Source organism: Apis laboriosa, unplaced genomic scaffold, assembly GCF_014066325.1.
Source record: "Apis laboriosa isolate Shangri-la unplaced genomic scaffold, ASM1406632v1 scaffold453_cov159, whole genome shotgun sequence".
Classification (NCBI taxonomy): Eukaryota; Metazoa; Arthropoda; class Insecta; order Hymenoptera; family Apidae; genus Apis; species Apis laboriosa.
In genome coordinates, this window is record NW_025223334.1 from 209,521 (window position 1) to 232,421 (window position 22,901).

Sequence of the window (22,901 nt, forward strand, 5' to 3'; positions counted from 1 at the left end):
GATAAACACATCGAGGTGATCGACCAATCAGCATATACACGTGATGCAAGTTTGCAAATGGTTTTACCATCATCCTTACGATCAGACAGGTATTTAATGATGTCACACATGACATACAACTGATCTCATAGTTGACGACGAATTCACTTAGTGACGACAGAATTGGAACAAGGGATGAGAATATTGAGTTACGAATTTAATGACGAAAAAAAATCAGAATCTTCTTACAAAATTAATGATATTTATGAATAAAAGTTGGATTAAAAGTTGGATTATAAATTTCTTTTTTTTAATTTTACTTATTGTACTTTCTTTTATTCTTAAGCTTGATATATGATAAAATTTCAATATTGGTAACTAACTTTATCAAATTTTAATAATGCCTTATATTTTGTCATGTTCCTTTTATTTTTCGATATTATTGTTCCTTGTTGCTTGATATGTAAATCCTGTAGATCCTGATTTTACTTTTTCTGTCACTCAAAAATTTCAATTAGTTATATACTCTTCTTTCATTTTGAAAAAAAATACAATGTCATTCATTTATGTAAAATGAAATTATTAAAAATTTATGAAATAATGAAATTAATTATACACGATAATAATATTTTCTCTTTCATGCAAAGCATGTAATATTTGAATCAACTTTGTACACGGAATTCATCTACTAAGTTGTTTAGATATACGCTGAAAATATATATACTTGTGAAAGTAAAGAAAGTACTATGAAACGTAGAAGTCTCGCGATCATCAATAATTTCGACGTTGCTAACTTTGGTCTTTCGTTTAATTCTTTATTCGCCTCGACTGTATTCGCGTCAACATCGATATCAACATATTCCACGATTTCTGTTCTATTTGATAACAAGCAGAACGCGTTCGAAAGAAACGTCAATTTCACTAAATTTTCTATAAATACTCGTTTCGCGATCTCTGAAACATTCATTAATGTCTCATTCATTGTCAGATTCTGTTTATTGACAAAAACGATTCAATCTGATAATTGTTCAATCGAAAAATCTGATAATCAAATCAGATATTATTCAAAACAAGAAAAAAATATTTAAAATATTTTTCTCTGCAAAAAATCATTCGTCCCAATAATATAAGAAATATCTCCTCTTTTATTTTCCTTTCCTGAGGTTTTAAATTATTTTTATATTTAAAAAGAAATAAAAATTAATTGAAGATTATTATTAAAAATTTTGAACAATATAAATATATATAAAATATTGAACCATTAATCACACTCCAATTGAACCGATTTATTCGCCAATTTACACGTTGAGATATTTAACAATTTGAGAAAGCTCGATATCGTGAAATCCAATTCCATCGACAATGAACGCAAAATCACGGAAACAATCGGTGAAAACGATTTTCAATCCATCGTAAATCCTGAATGCGACAGTTTCGAAGGTCGTTACGTGGCCACATACAATCTACATGAATGATATCGCAATTTCATCGGGCAAGAACAATCTGGGACATCCGACCGTCACGAAGATTTAATGAATTCTTAAGAACGATCTAAGCTGCAACTACCTTTTCTCTCCTCATTTTTTTCTTTTCTCGTGTATATCAAGCATAGTCCGAAAATTTGTTTTTCTTTGAAGTATTCTCGACTATAAATTATTCATCAGATGGAAAAAGTTGATTTATTCAGGCGTTCCTTGTTCTAGAGTGAACAAAAATTGCTACGAGACTTGAATCAGAGAAAAAATTTAATTGCAAATACGAAATGATATTTATTACAATTAATAAAACTTTGTTAATTTAATTTAACTTTAATTTTGATAGAATGTTAAGTTTTAAAAAGTTTTTATAATTTGTTATGTAAGTTTACTTTTTTTTTTAATTTTGAACGAGTATAGAAATTTATGAAATTAAATGCATCATTGTTCTTCCTAGAAAATTAATTATTCGTTTATCCAACAATGATTGATATTCATAAACTTGAATTTAATAACATCCAGTTTGATGGGTAACGTTTGCGAACGTTTTAATTACATATTATGTTAATAATCAATATTCATAATTTCAATCAATTGAAATTATTTTAATCAGTAATAATTCAGATGACGCGAAATCGCGTTATGATTTAATTATCTATTTGCTTTACAAATCAGCTTTAATAATATTAATCAAAATCCTTTTTTCAATACTTTCTGTAAAATTATAATTTCATTTATAAGTTCGAAATTACCAAATAATACTAATATTCTTTTCTTTTTCAATTAAATTTCTTTCTTTTCTTTTCTTTTTCACAATTCAAATTAATATTATACGCTAATAAAACTTGAAAATTTTGAAAAAATTGAATTATTTTTTGTACAATTTTCATTTAAGATAATTAATCAAACAAAATTATAATTCTATCTGGATATCTTTTAAAAAACAAATTTATATAATTTCTTCTCTATTTGTCTTCGAATTGTCTATGAATTAATCAATATTGTAAATTTTTCTAAAGAACTAATAACATATTTTTTTCTACTTATTTGCAATTTTAATTAAAAATCCAAATCATCACTTTCTCTCTAAATTTTACAAATATATTATGCAAATTTTGTTACGAGTGCATTGTTTCAAAATATCCAAGTTTTTCGAAATTATTTACACATTTATGCATTTGATCCACGAAGATACATGGATTCCCTCGTTGCAATTTATAAAAGGTATCGTAACAGAGCTCTCGATGCAGTTTACCCGCTTCGTTTCGACTGATTACATAATATCATTCTCTTAGCTGAGCTAATAGATTTCGTATACAGGCAAAAAGGAAAGACCTTCGAGAAAAGCTTTTGAAAATGAACAATACCGAGAGCATTGAATACGGTAACCCGTATGCAGGCTCGATACGGATTTTAGGTCATACTCGAGGAAATTTCACGAACAATTATTGACATTCTTTTCAATTTTATTACAGGAGACTTAGCCACGATGAATGGTTCGTTCTAGCTCTTCAAGATCCAACGTTCTTCATAATTTGCTCGCTATAAATCTCGCGAATTTAATAAATAGGAAAATGGCTTTTTAAATTGATAAAATATTTCAACCTTCGAAATTTTAATAAAAAAAAAAAGATTTAAAAATTAGAAGATCATAACTGAAAACTGAATATTAAAAACCTGATAAAAAAACCTGATAAAAATAATTCAATAAATATGATAAATATAAAATGAAATAATTCAATAATGGTTTCTTCAACTAATAAAGCAAATTGAAATTTAAAAAAAAGGATTTAAAAATTAGAAGATAATAGAAAGATTAAAAAAATATACAAACTTCTAAACTAAAACTTCTATCGAAATGAAAGAATTTGACGCAATAAAGATTTCTAAGAAATGAAAATTAATTATTAAAAATTTCATGCTGAAAAAAATTTTACTTAAATTATAATAAAATTTAATTCATTTTGACTCTTTTTTATGAAAATTTTTTATGGCTCAAATTATAAAAAAATTCATTTTACAAAAGAAAATAAAAAAACTTTATAAATTTCTAAGAAAAGAGTCGTCTGCAAAGAAATATCTTCAATAATTATCGACGTTATTCTTCGTTTTCTCGAAACGTACAACGTTAATCTCTAATGGACTGAATCCTGCAAAAGCTAGAGTTCCTCGCTATCCTGGATTTCCAAAGGATCGTAACTATCAAATCCTTAAGTAAGACTCTCTTCATGAACCGTAACAGAATGAAATTTCTACACTTCTTTTTACGATCGGCACAATAGTCATCCTAGAAAAGGACATTCGTGAAGATAAAGGAAAGTTTATGATCCTTTAGAATAATTCCAGCTAGAAATGTAATTTACGCTATATCTATCAGATTTGAGAATTGCAAAATCATGTTATTACAAAATTTCTTAGAATTCATAAAATATAGTAAGTTTTTATCACAATTAATGCAATTATTCTAATAATTTATATACTATTATATATATTCTATCATATATTATTTTTTATTCTAATTATATTATCAAGATAAGATGCGTTTATAGAAATGTGTAAAATTTTATAACATGATATCGTTTGCAACAATTATTATCAAAACTGAATTTCTTTTTTTTATTTTTTAATCAACCAACATATATATATAAAATTTCTCAAGAGGAATTGACTCTAAATTTTTTTCATGTCGCATCAATATTCGCACGAAAACATTTTATAGCAGAACAATAGATAGAATGCTTTCGAACCGTATCGCGAATGGAAAGTAACCCAGTTTAAATGCGGAAATGTGGAATCGTGGAAAATATGAATATTCGGTGGAAGGACACAAGGGATGCAGAAATGTAGGTCTGTGGAAAAAGAAGGTGGATACAATGGCATATAAATTCGTGGAGGAAAACAAAAGAGGAACGAGGAAGATAACAGTTTTGTTCCCACTGAAAAATACAGCGAACTACGGGAAATGAACAAACGATGGTGGATGTAGAAGCTGAAAAATATGAAAATGGGAGTATGGGGGTATGGGAAAGAGTGGAAATGGAACTCGAAGAACGATATCGGATAACCTTTGTGCATTTTATGCAAATTGTGAAACATGATCGGAAATAAGATGACAAAGGTTAATAAAGCTTCAAAGGTTTGAAAGAGCACCTTTGTGAAATTTGCCAGTCACGATTCTTGTTTTATCGTTTAATAGAATCTCTACTCGATACCTTTTATCTTTTCGGTCTATATGATGATAACAGCAAAGATAGATAACAGTTAATGGATCTGAATGTTTCTGTTTGACAGGTATTATGTAAGAACCAATTTTTGAAGTGATTCTACTGATTTTTTTTAATGTTTTAGTTATTTTCTATACATAAAAGAATTAATTTTAAAAAGATAAAGAATTAATAATTCTTTATAATATGAAGAATTATTAAAACGTTTGAACGATGAATTATTTCTATCATGAATCGTATAAAAATCGTATAAAAATTAGGAAAATAATGAATAAATATTAATCTTCTGAACAATTTCAAATTTCATTTAATTTTTCGCAATCTGTTTACTCTAAAAATATAATAATTCGATCAATTAAGTCAATTAAGTGAAATCGAACACATCTCTATCTCTCTAATAATCACATTGTTTCGAGCATCCCGGCAATGTCCAGGTTGCGTAAGCAACGTTCAGTCAACAATCTGTTGTTGCTTCTATCGAACGATCCTTGTACGTGTCTAGGACCCTTATTATGTTCGTGTCGAACTTCAAACGCTTACGGTGAATCTATTGAACTGATTGAAAAATATTAAATATCCTAAATCTTCCCTATTCTAAATTGTGTAGATATACAAGATAAATTATTGATAAATTTTTATTTTCCTGTTTATCTATCTATTTTTCTACGAAATGATAATAAAAAGAACTAGAATAAATGAAAACAAGTCTATCTCCTACTAAATAAATTGATATTTAAATTAATAATTTTAAAATGTAGATGCAGTCGAACTAATAACCATTGTAACTTTGTCTCGATATTATTATTTATACAAGACAATTATGCATACATGTAAAATGATAAAACTAAATGACGAACATCTAAAACAACTGTAAGATGAATCAAATATCTTAGAAAATGCTACATAAAAGTGCCACGTTAAACAGTTGCAAATGTAAAACGCTGCATCGCAAGCATTATCAAAGTGAAACCATTTTCACGGCGATTTTAATGAATGAATGTCTGAGAACCGGATTAAAAAGCGAAGTTTTCATAAATCGTCGAGCAAGTGAAAGAAATTTTCTCAAATATGTATTCGGTTAAAATGCAAATAGAAGGAAGAATGAAGATCGAAAGTAATTGATTTCGCTTCGTCTTCATTCACGATTTACAAGATCGATTTGCAAATTTTCACTGAGATTGTGAAAGGGATTCCTCTTTAAAATGCATCCGTCAAAGGTAATTTTTATCGATAGACGCATAAAGGAAGGTGATACAAAGAGCAAGAGTCACTGTAACAGCTTCTTTTCGCCACGTATCAAAGGAGTGTAATGTTAAAAGAAGGGGTCAAAGCTTTTTAATATCGAAAGTTTCCTCTTTATCTTGGCTTTTCCTGGTAAATGAATCTTCCGTATTCCGAGCTGAGAATCGATTCTATAAAACTTGGAAAAATTTCATGGACAAACGTTGACCGATTAAAGAGCAATGATCTCTCCCTGTTCATCCCTATATATACGCCTTGTTAATAAATTTCCATCTTGATCGAATAAGATTCGAAATCAGTCACATTGGAATTAATGAATACATTAGTATTCTTTTGTTCTTGTTCCGGCAACTGTTTTATATCGAAGTTCATAAGATTTACTCGGCTTTGTACATCCGTTGAAACAATTATTACGTCTCATGATTGAATTTTAATCACGCATTGAAACTACATTCGGTTGAAAATTAGATAAAAAATTGAAAATTGAAAATGATTTGAATTTTGCTTGAAAATTTTATATTATTTATTAATCGGATCTGTTTTAAATATTATTTCTTTTCGTTTCTGATTACTCGATAAATTTGTTAAATGATTCTTATATAGCGAGATTGTGTATATTTTCACTATTTATTTTTATTGAGAAAAAAAACAAATTCTAATATTTCTCCGCGAAATATCAAGAAACGAAAACTCTTTTCATTCTGCGATGATATAACGCTACTCGCATTCAACTTTCTTTCTGCAGCTTTCTTTCTCCATTTCATCTTTCACTCCATTTTCCTTACCATACTATATTTCTCAACCTGATATTCTAAGTCTCATTCAATTTCTATCATTGTTCAAAAAGATTACGATACAGTAAAGCTCCATTTATACGAACAAATAAATAATTCTTATTTCCACTATTTTAATTCAAATATTTGAAGTTTTAATTTATTCAGATAAATGAATTTATCAAATTTATTTTTTAGATTATGTGCAATAATCTACTGTGTTACGTATTTTTTTCTTCATAGCATTATATTCATAATTAAAGGAACAGTGACCATTAAATCATATAATTCATAGAAACTCAAAGTTCATTTGATCAAATGACGAAAATTTCATTCGGTTAAATGGAATTCTGCTAAATTATGCGGAAACGAAACGAGCCAAGCAGGATATGATAGTAAATGGCCACTTACGATAGATATCGACATAGTCTTAAATCTTTCAAAAAAAAAAAAAAAAAAAAAAAAAAAGAACTTCCATTCTAAAGAAACTCGTGTCACTGTTCCATTTATTTCATTCTTTTACAAGAGCCTTGCAGTATTTCCCTCGAACAATTCTTTAGAAGGATCTCGTGCCACTTCATAAGAGCTAGCCGGAAATTACCAAATTTCGACAAATATATAGCGAAACTATCGTTGGCCGATTTTTCTTTTACTTTTTTCTCTCTGCTCTCAGTGCCAAAGGATCGTTGTTTCCGCGTGAGTGACGCATACATTCTCGAGGACGCAACAGATTTCCTTCGAAATTCAAGGCGGAAGGACACGAGGGGATGGCGAGTGATTTCCGAGGGCGTTTCAACTCGCTCGAAGAAACCTCGTGACCCCGGCCTGGCCGTGATCGAATTAAATCCCGGACATCTTTTTGCTAGTCCTTGCAAGCTTTCGAGTGAGGAAAAGCGATGAGAACAAGTAGAACGTAAATGAAAGGAACAATATTGACAGGAGCAAGGATGAAGAACAAACGTTCGATCGAATGGATTGTCGATAATACGATTTTTAATTCTATAATTTATACTTGTTTCTATACTTCGTAATAAAGTTCTTACGATTTTAAATACATTGTCAATTAATTTTTCAACGAATTTTTGTTTCTTATAATGTAGAAAATTGTATTATATTGATAATTTTGATATGGAATGGAATATCTAAATGATTTTATTCTTTATGATTTTATATTTCAAAATAAACATTCTATCAATTTTGGAATTAATTTTATAAATGAATCTCTTGGAAAATTTCCTTCTACAATCTTTTCTAGGCAGATTGCTAATTTGTTAAATTTGTTTTTTCGAATTATTGTAGTACTTCATGAAACATTATTCCATTCAGATCATTGAATAAACTATTCGAAGAATTAAGATCGAAGGAATTTTTCAGCCAACAGCTTTCCACAAGATTCGAACGAAATTCTTTCGCCTTAAATGAGGAAATTTTCAAAGATTAAACCCTTAAAAGGTGTACTTTTGAAATTGCGAGAGTATTAAACGTCTTCCATCGTGTTTATCAGTATCTAAAGAAAACAAAAAATAATCATCGGGAGAAATAGTTAGCAAATTTTCTCTACCAATTTTTCTTCTTAAAAGAGAAAGTCATATACCTATAAAAGATGGGATAAATTGGGCGTACAAAAAAATAACTGAAATAAAAATATGGATGCAATTTGTTTTGCAAGTTCTCTTAGTTGGATTAGAGTGAATCCTCCAACGTTCTATTTCTTCGTTCTCCGTGAAATTAAAATGGAGGCTGATGCAATTATAGAGGAATAAAAATGTAAACCACCCGTATGGATTCTAGTTCGATGAAAATTATGCCGCAATAAAATTTGCAAAAGAAAGTTTAACATTAAAGGCAATAAGAAAACAGACGAAACTAATTAATTAATATGACAAACCGAATATTAAAGTGTATCTCATCTCGACTAATTGATGCTTTGAGTATATCAATAAAAGCGAACGATTTTTAAAAGATCTCCTTTTGAAATTCTTATTTTTATTATTTGAAATTAATCTTCATGTTGAACAATTTTAATGTATCTCTGAAAATACGATTTATAGTATCAATCGATACTATATTTATTGAAGCAATAGGATCTTTTGTTATATTTCTTCTAAATTTTTGAAAAGAAAGAAATTCTTAATAACGAAAAAACTTATAACATATTCATGAAGCAACAAGCGACATTTCATAATCTTTTAAAACTTCTTTTAATAAAAAAAAAAAATCCTCTGTTTCGTAGCGTATCATAAAAGCTAAACATTACTCGAGAGATCTAGACAGGCTTAAAAATTCCATTGTTCCCTTTGTACCAGAAATTCCTACATTCTATCTCCGGATTGCTATTATAATCCACGAAACGTTTTTGTTAAAAAAACAAAGCAAAGATAATTTATCCAGTGACTTTTTCATAGTCGACATTAAAAAGAAATTTTCGATGCCAAAGTGGATAGCGAATAAAAACTGAAGTTACTAGTTTTAAGCGTGTGTCAAATCAAATGTGTAATATATGATAGAAGACTTATCTATCTTCTCATAGTACAGTGTAAAAGAAAACATAAGGTTCTTTGAATCTATCACAATACAAAGTGAATGTCTATTGATGTAGCCTATTTTCTATAGTAACCTTGCTGCTATAGAAATGAATCGATAACTTTAATCTACAACTCCAAGGTGTAGAAAGACGTAGAAAAAAAGTGACAATGAATCTTGACGAGTTTTCATGAGTTCTTTTCCATAATCGCATTAAAAACTCCGATCTTTATGTTTCGAATCAAAGTAAAAATTAAAAAATCAAGAAATAAAAAAATTACTGAACATTTGGAATTCGTGGAATTGAAATTGGAATCAAATTGTTAGATTTTAGTTAGTTTAGAAGGCAAAAAATATAGCACTCTCTATAAAGGAATTTTCTTAATTATTAATATTGGATCATGAATGAAATTTGAGTTTATTATTATTTAATTTTAGAGTTCAGGCAATAATCGATCATCTTCATAAAATACGGTTTAAACTAGAGTGCTCTAAAATTATGTAATTTAATCCAAACTCTATCAAATTACATACAGTTTATTAACATCAATTAGAAATCTAAATTCAAAATTTAATTCATTATTTAAATTAATTTTATCACAAAAATTTAAATTAATTTTATAACAAAAAAATAAAAATTATGAAACAAAAATCTAAACTTTCAATGAATCTTTTAAATTACAAATTTTCCGATTTGAATAGTGAGTGAATATTATGAATTAACCATAATATGATTTTTATTCTTTTATTCTATAAAACTTTACTCTTATATCCCTCGCAATTTTAACATTATTCACTTCGTTTCTATAAATATTTCAAAGTGAAAAATTCCAAAAGCAAAAAAATGATTCGAGGCACAAAGATACGAAATAATTGAATCGAATAGTGAACATGAAAAGAAATTGCAATCTCGATGTTTCTGTTGAATGATAAAGCAAGAGAGTAACCATTCTCCCGACGACTTTCTGATAGCAGAGTTAGAGTGAATGCTCTCGACCTCAGCGCTTTTTTGTGCTTCGTGCCAAAGTACCCGAAGAATAAAAACGAAGTGTACGCGGTCGTGAATGTTTAAGGGTGCTGAAACACCGAGTGGCGAGGCGCAAAGCACATTCCTAACGCCCACAACGCGATCTACAGAAGGCTCAAACGAATCGTTCCACCAGGGAACAAAGTTCTGACAATAAGATGAAATTTCTCGCTACGAGTGTTCCTCGATTTGTAATACTGCGAGTCATACATGTACAATATCCGAGTACAAATTTTGGTTTATTATTTTTGATTAATTAATTAATTTAATTTTTTTGAAATGTTATGATTAAGAATTGAAGAGATATTCGATTAAAGTTGATGATCCAATATAATTTTGAAAATAAAACATAATTCTAGAATTATTAAAGAGAATTAATTTATTAATTTATTAATAAACTCGTTTTTGAAACTTTTATTTCGAATTATAAAATTATGGAATTATTCATAATGTATAAATTATATATTATTCATAATGTATAAATCAATTATAAATTATAAATTAATATATTTTCTTGTTTATTTAATTTCATGTAAAGCTATTTGAACAATATTTCTATTTCTTTTTTTACTTAAGTTGGCGAGAAAAAAAATATACAAGAAAGTTAGGGATTGCCTGCAGATATCCGGTTCCCTTTCATTTTTCTCGCCACATTTCGTTTCGACTTTATCTTCTTTTTCTTTATTGCATCACCCCCTATCTCACCCCCTTCTTTTCTATAGCCCTTACTCAATAGCTAGCCCGATCGATATCATTTTCCTAAGTGATCTCGTGATACGCCAAGATTATTCAACTGCAGATTACATTTCTGTCCTTTCTTTTGAAGCATCGCTGCTCGAATTTTTAGAGGCAACTTTCGCTCGAATATCTCTTCTTAAATATTTTAATATTTTATCTCTTACGTGTTTTCCGAATATTCGATTTTCATCAATTATGACAATAATTAATTAATGTAAAAGATAATCGTAAAAGATAATTATTTTCTAAATATAAATAAAAAATATAAAATAAAATTTTTCCATTTAAATCCTCATTTTTGAAAAACTCGCAGTTGAATCCAAATTCTATTTTTCGAGCATTCTACAATGTACACGTATATCGTCAAATATAATTAAACAAAGATCATTCTATAGATATATCTTTTATGCGAAACCTGTTCACAAGCGGCCTAAGACGACAAGCAAAACGATCGATGGTTTTCGTTTCACCATCTGTTCTCTTGAACTACTTCGAAACTTGATTCACCGCTCTATACTACTTGCCGCATAACTTACTCGACCCACGAACTGCATTAGGAACATTTTTACAGTCGGCTGCCTACACAAGATTTACGGGATCGAGATGCAAAGTAGAAGGTTCAACTTGTTAATCCGCGAATTGATCTATGCGAATCTACTAGTGAGATTTTTAAATTGGAGCTCCATATATGTAGTATATATGGAGCTTGAAGAAGAAAACTTAAAGAAGAAAATTGATTATAAAAAGTTATTATCAAAAAGTTTCTTAAATCCAAGAAAAGAATCGTGATATTAACACAATTGAAGAAATATAAGTATAAGTAAAAATAGCGGAAGAAAAATTGGAGTATTTCAAAGATCTCACTTTGTAAATTTCTTTCCCTTTTTCTTATAAATATACTTTAATTAATAAATACTTTCTCCAAGTATTTTCATCAACTTGTTTATCCATATTTTTTCTTTTTTATATAACTAACTATTTCGCTATCTTTAACATTTTTTACCGAAAAACAATTTTAGCAGAGAAACAGAAATAATCACAATGTTTCGTTACAATCTTCGCAAAAATATTGTTTTTCTCAGGATATGGACCAGATGGTATTCTCCGTCAGGAGCTGTTTTAATAAAATCTTGAAAAATATGTTTTCTTATCGACTCAAGAGGAAGGAAAATCGAACAATAACCCAAGCCGGGAGAAGAAACTCAATTTATCAGCTTTCCTTGCTGCACGATAGCTAGGAATGAATAACTAAAATATTGATATATACATCAATCAATAAGAAGATAATTAACGAATTGGTGAATTGATTTTATCTGTATGCAAAGTAAAGACGATTTCTTCTTGGATTTTATCGTTTGACATGTAATTTTTTATAACTAGAATTTTACTTATTTATGAAAGAATAAGAAAACAATCACTGATTTTAAGTATTGATCAAAATTTTGGAGAAAGTTGACTGATTTCAAAATGATAATGAATACTAATAAAATGCGATAAGAAATAAAATTTAAAAAATGATGAATAATAATATGTAATATTTTCTTTTATTATTCCATTGCTATTATTTTTTGCAATCTTTTATTTGATGGTGCAATTATAATATTGAAATGCCAATATTTTGAACTTAAAAAAAAAACGAATGACCTAACAGATTAATAATTTAATATAATATTCTCACGTAAATGTATAGCAAATGAAAGTCGACAAATATCCATCATTAAATTCTTACAACAGTTGCATCCCATCAACGTCCAACTAGAAGAGATTACCATACACAACGAAAGGTAAATCCTATTACATAATTTCGTAGACTTTATTTGTGAAACAACGAGGAAAAATGGTGAAGTTAAAACTTCACTTCGTAACTTCGTTCATTACACGCAACTTATTAAATTTATTGCTATTAAATTCGATATTCTAATTATTCAAACTAAAATTAAAATTACAATACATAATCCTATATAATTATCAATTCTCGAATTCAAAAATCCTCGAAATTCGAAAAATCAAATTTCCCATAATACACAAAAATAAAAGAACTCAAGAGAACTACTAAAAACTATTTCGATTATCTCAAACGATCGTAAAAAAGAGAATTGAAGCATTCTATCATCCAAACAATTTAGACCGTCAACAAGAACAAATTGAAGCAACCTCTTTCAAAACAATGAATCGTTCCCGATTGGTTCCTGTCAATAGTTTTGATTAATCGAAAAAAATTTCGAAAGTCCGGTAACAGCGACAAAACGGAAGCTACAAGGGAACGATGAGCTAATGGAGCGGTGGTAATTAGTCTGTGCACCGTTTCGGAGGATCGATGAATTAGAGGAAGATTAATTGCTTCGAGTAGATACCCCGTTACGAAACCCTTGTTTGTCTGATATTGTTAGTGTATTATACTAATTAGAGAGTTTTCTTTGCTTCTTTGGACAACGTCCAACATACTTTACCGTTGCACTTTTGCAGCTGTTCGACTCCATAATGAAGAATGATAGAAGCCTTGACTTCTTTTTAAGCAGCATTTATGAAACAGATTATTAGAAGGTTCGAAATATCGAGAGACGAGATGATGACAGGTTAAATTAATCAAGTTTTTCGACATTATAAACATGATACTATTATTATTAATTTGAAGAGATTAACATTTTCAGGAATTAAAAAATTTAGAATATAAGATTTTAATAACTATAGATCACTAGATCAATATAGAAAATGTTTAAAAATATATTGGATCTGAAGTTAAAAACAAAATTAAATTTGAAGTGCTTCTTATTCTTAAAAAAGGATGAAAAGATATCTAAAAGATATATTACACGCAAGCCTAATTTTTTCAAAATTTGATATATTCAAACAATTAAAATTAATCGAAATATAATTAAAAAACATAGGATATATACGAATTATATATCTATAACTGGAAACACATGACTGTATAGAAATGAAGCGTGACCCGAAACAATAGGCGCGCAAGCGAAACACGTGACTCGAGAAATGATTAAACTGTGCCAATATGTCACACAGTTTGTAATTATTAAAAGCGCTCGACTGTTTAACCAAAGCAAAGATGAATCCACTTTGCGTTTGCCACTTCAAGTCTGACCTTATTTCCACGGAGATTAAAGTTTCATTTATCGAATGAAGGTACTAGCTTCTCGCGACCTTGTATGTAGGCGAAACTGTATTTTCATCTTTTTCACAGGCAAAATATCTAATTAATTCGTCAAATTATTTACATTCATAAATGAGATTGAATGACGAAAATTAATAAATCATATTTTTTTCTTTTTTCGTACATTATTCGTATGTTTTATTTTACGTTAATATTTTCTATCATTGTTCTTCTGCATTATTTAACTGATTAATAAAGAAATTCTCAAATTAAATTTATAAGAAACTTTCCTTTTCGTATTTTATTTTCCAGCCAAATCATCCCCCATAGACTCCGCGAACACGAGAATAAAACAAGGCTGACTCGAGCCGCATAAAACATCCCTCTTGCGGATAATTTTAAAGCGCGAGAAGACGAACTCGCGTGGAAGAAACTACGCTCTTGAGAAGGACAGAGCCATGACCCGCATTTCGAGTTTCGCATTGTTTCCAACAGGCCTCCTTCGTTATAGGCCGATCGACGACCAACTTGTTGGGTTTGAGTTATAATATTGCAAAAATGTTTGTCCGTGGAATAGAACCGAAGAAAACACAGTATATATTTCACAGTTGTGGAAATTTTAATCGAGGATTCATTAAACCATATACTTATTCTCTTTGAGGATCATTTCCTATCATCGCATAATATCTGATAAAAATTTGATTGTATATTCCTTCGATTTTATCAAAATCAAAATTTGTATCAAATATGTCCAAATAAAAATTTCAAAATTTTTAAATTCCTGATACGAATTTTATTTTATTATATTGCTATCACGAATATATTTTTTTTTATCGAAAACGTACAATTCTCAATGATTATCAAGATAAAAAAGAGAATTCTTCCGTAGAATTCATTCAATATGAATAAATTTATTTTTATGATTTATTTATTTATTTATATGATATAACACATTTAAATTTTGCAATTTAAAAGTGAAACAACACATTGAAATTATACAAATTTTTATTCTTTAACGTATGAAAATATGAAATTTTGTTGTGTAATAAATGTTTATGTTCAATATTGTTTCTCTCGTTTTGCTCTTTGAACAGCAATGAACATACGAAATATGTTTTACAAAAGAGATATTTAATTTAAACGAAGTACAAAGACGAATTTCAAAAATATATGAACCTAATAAAAAGGATGAACAAGATGAAGTTTTAACCATATGTGTATCGTATAAATAACAAAGTAAAATGAAATGAAATAACAAAAGAGAATTCCAGAAAACAAATTAATGGTAATTCAAGTTAATAATATTCGATAAATAAAAAAGATTGTAAAAATTTGCTGAGTAATTAAAATACGCTCAACAGGCGAAAATCCATTGACCAACATCCCTCAAAGCCAAAGTTAAACCATCTAGAGTTACGAATACCACACCCTTAAACTCTCCAAACAAAACCCTTCAAACCACCTGTAAAGTATTCGAATAAATCTCCTTTCGCGTTTGTAACAATCTGATCGAGTGAATCGATTAAACGAATATTTCAAAGCAGTTACATTTACAACCAATGTAAATCCAACTATCCCTTAATTTTTCAATGTTTCATCGTGAAAATAAGTCGAGCGATCTATACACTTTGGGTTGCTTTGGGATACGAATAAATCTACGAATCTGAATTAGAAGTAATTAAACTACAATCATACCTAACGGCGGGATAGATAACTGCTTTCATAGCATTCGTACCACCAGCCACGCCATCTAAAACTACCTTCCAATTCTATGTACAGGATGTTTCGAAATAGATAAACAAATTTGTTTTTTATTGAATTTAATTTTCCATAAAGATAAAAGTTAAAAGATAAAAATAAATCCAAAATTTCTTCTTTTAAAAACGTTAAAAAAATGTCTAATATATTCTATGATGTATAATTTATCATATATCACATTATCAATTGTATTATTAGCATAACGTAAATTTCTTAAATGTTCTCTGAAATAAAAATCCAATAGAGTTAACCAGAAGAACGTGATTATTGATACAATTATTGTATTTCAGATATTTTCTAATCCAGATATTTTTTATTCCAGATATTTCTACAAATAAAAATTCAATGAAGTTAAGTCAAAAAAATATGCTTATCTAATTATTGAATTTAATTAAACATTACAATATCTCATTTTAATAAAAAAATAATATCGATAATATTCACAATTCTATAATTCTAAACTAAAATTCCAAAAATATTTAAAATTTCAAGTTGAATAAAAGTATACACATTAAAAAAAAGAACGACTTTTCTATATTTAAATGAATTCTATATTTACAAAAAGAATAAAATACGATACCAAAATTTAATCGCCTATTTCTGAAACACCCTGTATACATCCTGTAACACCCTACATGAATACATATACATAGTAGATTCATCTGTGGAACCACAGTTGGCTGTGTGCAAGTGCACGTGCAAGTACACGCGGCCTCGAAGCCATGCTGTGAGACTGATTCAGTTTGATCGAAACCGTAATTTCGCGGGCTGGGCACAAGCCGAGAAGTATATAGCTGAGAGATATAGAGAGGAATATCGAATAGCTCGTATTGTAACGTGTAATATGGATATAGAGAGAAGAAATGGTACGGTTTGTTAGGAGGATGGCGCGTTTCTTCCAACCAGTTTTCTAAATATCTACTTCCGTCGAAAGATGTTCCTTTAGAGTACACTTCAGATACGATTTTTCGATGTCCTTTTTTCTTTGTCCCCGAGGAAAAGAAGTATCCTCTTTAGAAATTGGAATGCTCAAGTTTTTTGAGGCAATATTGGGATTGAGAAATGTTGAGGAATTTTAGCAACCTTGTTATATTTGAAAAATTATAGATAATTAGGAATAGATAAAAATAAATCTTATGTTTTGATATTATGAATTTGAAATATTATTTAGATAAATAATTCTAAAAAGTGAGATTTATTGAAGAATTATTGAAATTATGAAATATTGATTGAGAATATAAATTTTAGTTAATATTCTCAAATAATAATAAACCGATAATTCAAGTAACATCAGAGAATGAAAAATGAAGAAAGTAATTAAATACAAAATGAAATCTAAAACTAATTGGAAAATTAAATATTTAAAACTGTAAATATTGTCAAGATATGAAATATAATGTACAATTCAAAAATATTATATAATATATTGCAATAATAAAATTAGCAATATATTATTCTTACAAAAGTTTATTTTCAGCAACTACTATACTATATTATATTATAAAATAATATTTTCATATTTTAAACTACAGTACACAGAATGCTCAATTATATTCTTCATAGTGGAACAATCTGAAAGCAAGTTGTTTATTGCTGGGATAATATTAATCAAAAACAAAGAAGAACAGTAGAGAATAGAGCAAAGAAGATGGATCCAGTTATAAAGTCAAACTTGCAAACTTTTCAACTGTCTGCTATCTGTTTGTATTTTCTTTATATCAAAATTATTATATCTTTATTGCGACTTTTATGCAATTAAGCTTCATAGCTCATGAAAATGAATAAATTTGTTTGATTAATTATCAAAACAATTGATAATCACATCTATTTTATTTTTCATTATATTTCAATCTTGACACATTTTAACATTATCATAGAGAAATGTACGTTTCATTGCATTTTATGATATCAGAAAATTTTATTTTCAATTTTCATTAAAAAGAAAATAGACAATGATACAACTTTTTAATTTTTAATAAATTATTTTCAAAGAATTTCAAAAAAATTCTTAAAAAAACTTTAAATTTAATATCCTAATTTTCACTAAAAAAAAAAAAATTTTAATGACACAACTACTTCCAAATCAATTCCAAAAAATTCCTAAAAAAAAATCGAAATCAAAATTCTCAAATTTTTCATTAAAAAAGAAATATTTTAACACTGATATAATCAAGTAACGAAAAATCAATTTAAAAAAATTCCAACATCACGAACGAAACTATCGAAAACGATGCAAAGGCACGTTGTTCTCGCACGTTCGAGGGAATCCGACATACTCTAAACTTCCCTGTCTATGGCCGCATTTTTGTGGATGACAATGTCGAATATATAGTATCCAGTCGGTCGAATTCCCGAGTTCTTTCTCCTCTCAGGTGTCGAGGGAACGATTCGCGACCTTTTTGGAACGCCATTCCAATTAAAAGTTCGAGGACGTTTTACGCCTCTTTTCTATCCACGATGTTTCTCGTGTTTCTAAACGTTCTACGAGTAGTTTGAAATCGCCTCGCAAGACCTTGATTACTTGGACCAGCAAAATATCGTGAAATAGTCGAACGAAACACTGGTTTCAACCAATAAAACTTCTACTCACGACGAGCTTTCTGCTGTAACTTTGAATCCAACTAACGATTCGTGAAACAAAAGTAAAAAATATATTGCAATAGTGGTAGTGGAAGGATGAAATAAGAGTTAGGAAAACTGCAGAATATTGTTCTTTTAGAATGAATACTCTTGGATTCTCTTGGATTCATTTTGTGAATAAATTTCAAACGATGAACAAGTTGATAATTGATTATGTCTTGAAGAATAATAGCAAATTAAAAGTTAACGTAATATATAATAATAACTTTAAATCTTTCGTCTGAAATATTTTTCCATATTTCAAATTTTCCATATTTATTTTTCAGACATCTCAAAAAAATACTATACTCATGAGATAACAAAATTTTCATCCATCAATTAGACACGAAGGAATTTATTCATTAACTCATATTCTTTCATTTTAAGAAAATTACTACAGTTATCTATACACGTACAAAAAGGAATAAATAATAGCAATCTATTGAAAAAATGAAAAATTTATTCATGGAATGTAATCCAGCGATGAGTTCATAAGCCAAAGGATATAGCAGACACGAGAAACGGAAGAGATAGAAGAATACTGACGGTCTGGTCGATTAATCCAAGCCTGACAAATCTTATAAGTTCAAGTTAGTGATGCTCGTCCTGACCATTCTTTCTTCGCGAATATCCACAGCCTGTTCCTCTTAATACTAGCCAGTGATACAGTGCCAACAGCGGTTATAAAGATGACAAACGTGGCACGACAAAAAAATAACAAGCCACAGGCCGTGATGAGCTTGGAGGATGCTCGACAAACGATCGCCGACGTTTTAAAATGGGCATGTCTCGACTTTCGGCCAGAAATCCACCGACCTCTTTCTAGTCGCAACGCCATCAAGCCAGAATAGTGTAACTCTTACGATCTTTTATGAGTGTTTGTATATTTATCTCACTGCCTTTGTATTGTTCGAATTTAAATCAAAAGTTATGCCAAAGTTTTTTTTTTTTAATTTAAAATCTTAGAACTTTACGATTTCATTTGTTCTGTGTAATGGATATTGTTCCTCCTATGATTATATATATATGGTAGATATATATGCTATAGTTAAACTTTGGAATATAAAAGTTGTGAAAATCAAAAATTAAAATTTTTAAAATCAATAATTGCATCTATCTTTAATTCTATAAATTGTATCATTGATTGCAAGTCTTTCTATTATACAAAAAAATAAGAAATTTATTTTTTCTATTTAAACTTTCAAGATTTAGCAATCACATTTATCTTTGATTATATGATATTGCAATAAATGTTATTTCTCGCTTATTTACAAAAATGTGTTGATTGCATACGATGAATAATTTTTGGGATCTATCAAAAAAGACGAGTCGAAAAGATACGAGAAGTGGCCTCAGTGACGCAGTGGCCTGTAATGGAGTAGGCTCGAGTTTTAAAGCGGGGCCCTGAGTGCTCTTTTTTTTTCACAATCCCGTATAATAACGCGTGCGCGCGTGTGGAATGGCGATAAAATGAAAGGCAGACTCGTATCTTTGTTATTAAATATGTAACTATTCTCGCGAACAGAGAGTGCATCTATTTTTTTTTTAAACAAAACAAAGTATTTCTGAAATTTAAATCCATGTTTTTTCGAATTTTTCCTAATTATTTTACTTAACCATGTAAATACCACTAATTTTAATACTATTCCTTCGATCGAGATTTAAATTTTAAAAAATAATCGACAGTTTATGGCCAAAAGACAATTATTTTAAAATTACTCGAGCAATTTCCATTTAATGAAAAATCTCATTTCTATTACTTCTTTTACTGTATTTTGCTTTATTGTGAGTACGATCACGATCTCTCGATACGGTAAGGCTACCACTACAACGACGAAACTTCAGATCGAATGCTCAATCAACTAACAGCAATCCAATCGATGCCTTTTATAATTCTTTTTTTTTCTCTCCCAAGTTTAACTGGGCGAGACAATTTGATAGTTTCTCATCTGATGTTTACCAATTGAAAGATTTAATCAAATGTATTTCTGTCACGTTTTTGTGAAATGTTATAAATTAGACCCTCAAACGATATTATGTAAAAAATAAATAAAATAAATATATCGCATTTTCTACTTCTCATTTTGTAACAGGTGATCTATTTTATAAACTGTGACAATTAAAAAAATTGCATCTTCATTACTTTTATTTCGTTTTGCATGTAATCATTCCCTTTATTTATGCATAAATAATATAGTACAAATAGAAATAAGTCAGTTAATGATATTTGAACAATTATATTTATCCCAATCAGATTTGTTTAAGTACCTACATTAATAAACTACTTCATACATTGCACAACCATCTGAATTTATATCTCAAACGCAATTCTCAAACCAAGTTTCCTTGAAAACAGAACCTGTTCCAAACCGATATACATACTCGACAATCCCTATTTTCTCCTCAAACAATCATATCTATATTCGTATCCAATTTCTTTCCTATTTCAAAAATTCGATTTTACGATAAATCAAACCTGAAAATCTTCCTCTCGAAGCACGAAACATTCATAGAAAAAGAAAATATTCCGTCTTCATTGATCATTGTTAATTCAATAGCGGAAACGTATTTTTTTCAAATAGCGGCTCAATGAATAATAAAATGTTCACCGATCAACCAACGACATTCTAGTGCCCACCCATCGAAATCCTCTTAAGTCTAGTTCAGTGTTTCCTAATCTTTCTCGAGTCGCCGTTTTTTATCGTAATCAAATAACTTGCAATCCTCTTTACATTATTAATAAAGATCAGTTCAAAAATGTACAGATGGCCAGACTTTATATATGTATACGAATTTATGATTTCCCTATTCATAAAGGAATTTTAATGAAATTTAAAGAGATGATCTTTTTATAATAACAATTTTAAGTGGAAACATTTATGAGAAATAATTTAGTATAAAAAATTCTTTGCCCATCCCGACTATAAGACTCAATACAAACGATACGAAATTGAAATTTAACACTTGTAAATACCATACAATTCAATAAATTTATATTTTTAATAACATTTTACCCTATAGAAGATAAATTCATTGAATCACCTAATCTACCATTAAAAAATCGCGAAAAACTCTTAGCATTTATCCACGTCAAAGTTTAATGAGAACACTCGAATAAATAAGTATCAAAAACCTTATAAAACGTTATAAAATTTTCCACAAAAATTATTTGAAATAACAAGTACTTTAGAAAATGCTTGACGATTCTCTCGAGAATCGTAGATCGATAGGAATTTAATTAATCTGATCCTACCACTTTCCAATGAATCGTCCATCCGGAAGTTAATCCGGAAACAGGGGACACCAATGATTCATCGATGATTAAAGGCCACGTTACCTGAGATCGTTGCCCCTGCCTCTTCTGATTCCTCGCGATGAATGGCGTGGGGGTGGGCTGCACCTGCAGTCACAGTGCATCACACACAGAGCGACGCTGGTCGCGAGAGTCACTACGAAAGGCGCCGCGAAGAAGTGTATGATGGTGGTGACCTGCGCCTCGCGGTTATAGTTCGCCATCACTATGCTGCCGTTCACACGGCTGTAATGGCAGGGGAATTTCGCGCCTTCGTAGCCCATTTCGCGGGTGAAGTTCTCGCAGTCGACGATCGGCGGATAGCCGCACCCTTTGATGTTCACCAGGAGCACCGCCTCCACATCGCCGGGAGTCGGCACTGTACAAAAAGTATTTATTTTATTTAGAAGAGTTTCCAACGAATGATGAGTTTCTTGTGAGATGATGATGGAACAATATCGATATAATATTGATCTTCTGAACGTCGTACGATTAAGGAGGCGAGAACTGCAAAATTGAAGATAAACACCGATCACGAATATATCGGTTCATATATTGGATTCTTACAACGCACATTTTTGATGGAGGAAAATAACTATTCAATAGTGATGAAAATAGGATTCTTGTTGAACGTAAACCCAGATGAAAAGTTCGAGAAAAGAAGAATAATTAAGAAAGTGAAATATATATTGAAAACATGTATATACGACACGAGTCATCTTTCAGAAATTCACTATGACACTAACTATCCTTTGAACTTGGTAGATTTCGATATATTTTATCCCTATCTTTTTAAACTAAGAAGATAGATATAAGAAAAGTTTTTACACGAAGGCAGTAACATTTCGAGATATTTGCTCGAATATGGGAGGAAAATTTAATAAAATTTAAAAATCGCAACAGTATGGTAACTTCAAAGTTTTCCTATTATCGTAATATCTTAATAAAAAAAACCATTCGCCTTACATTTCTTCAATTCTATCGAAGTTAAACTATGCAATAAATTTCAAAATATCAAGATTCCATCGTTGATGAATCGTTAATTTCATTTCATTGGAAAATAAATCACAGAAAAAGTACCCACAAATATCTAATCGCACACAATTAACTAAACGACGATATTCCTCATATACATATACACC

At 29.3% G+C, this 22,901-nt stretch overlaps 1 protein-coding gene across 1 annotated transcript in view; it reads right to left on the reverse strand.

The window, feature by feature from the left end:
* The window catches only part of LOC122716337, a 45,489-nt gene that overhangs the window by 21,874 nt on the left and 714 nt on the right, over nt 1–22,901 (reverse strand). The window contains exon 2 of the mRNA XM_043939324.1: nt 21,805–22,138. Coding sequence (XP_043795259.1) covers nt 21,805–22,138 — 334 coding nt within the window. The remainder of the gene's footprint in view (nt 1–21,804; nt 22,139–22,901) is intronic.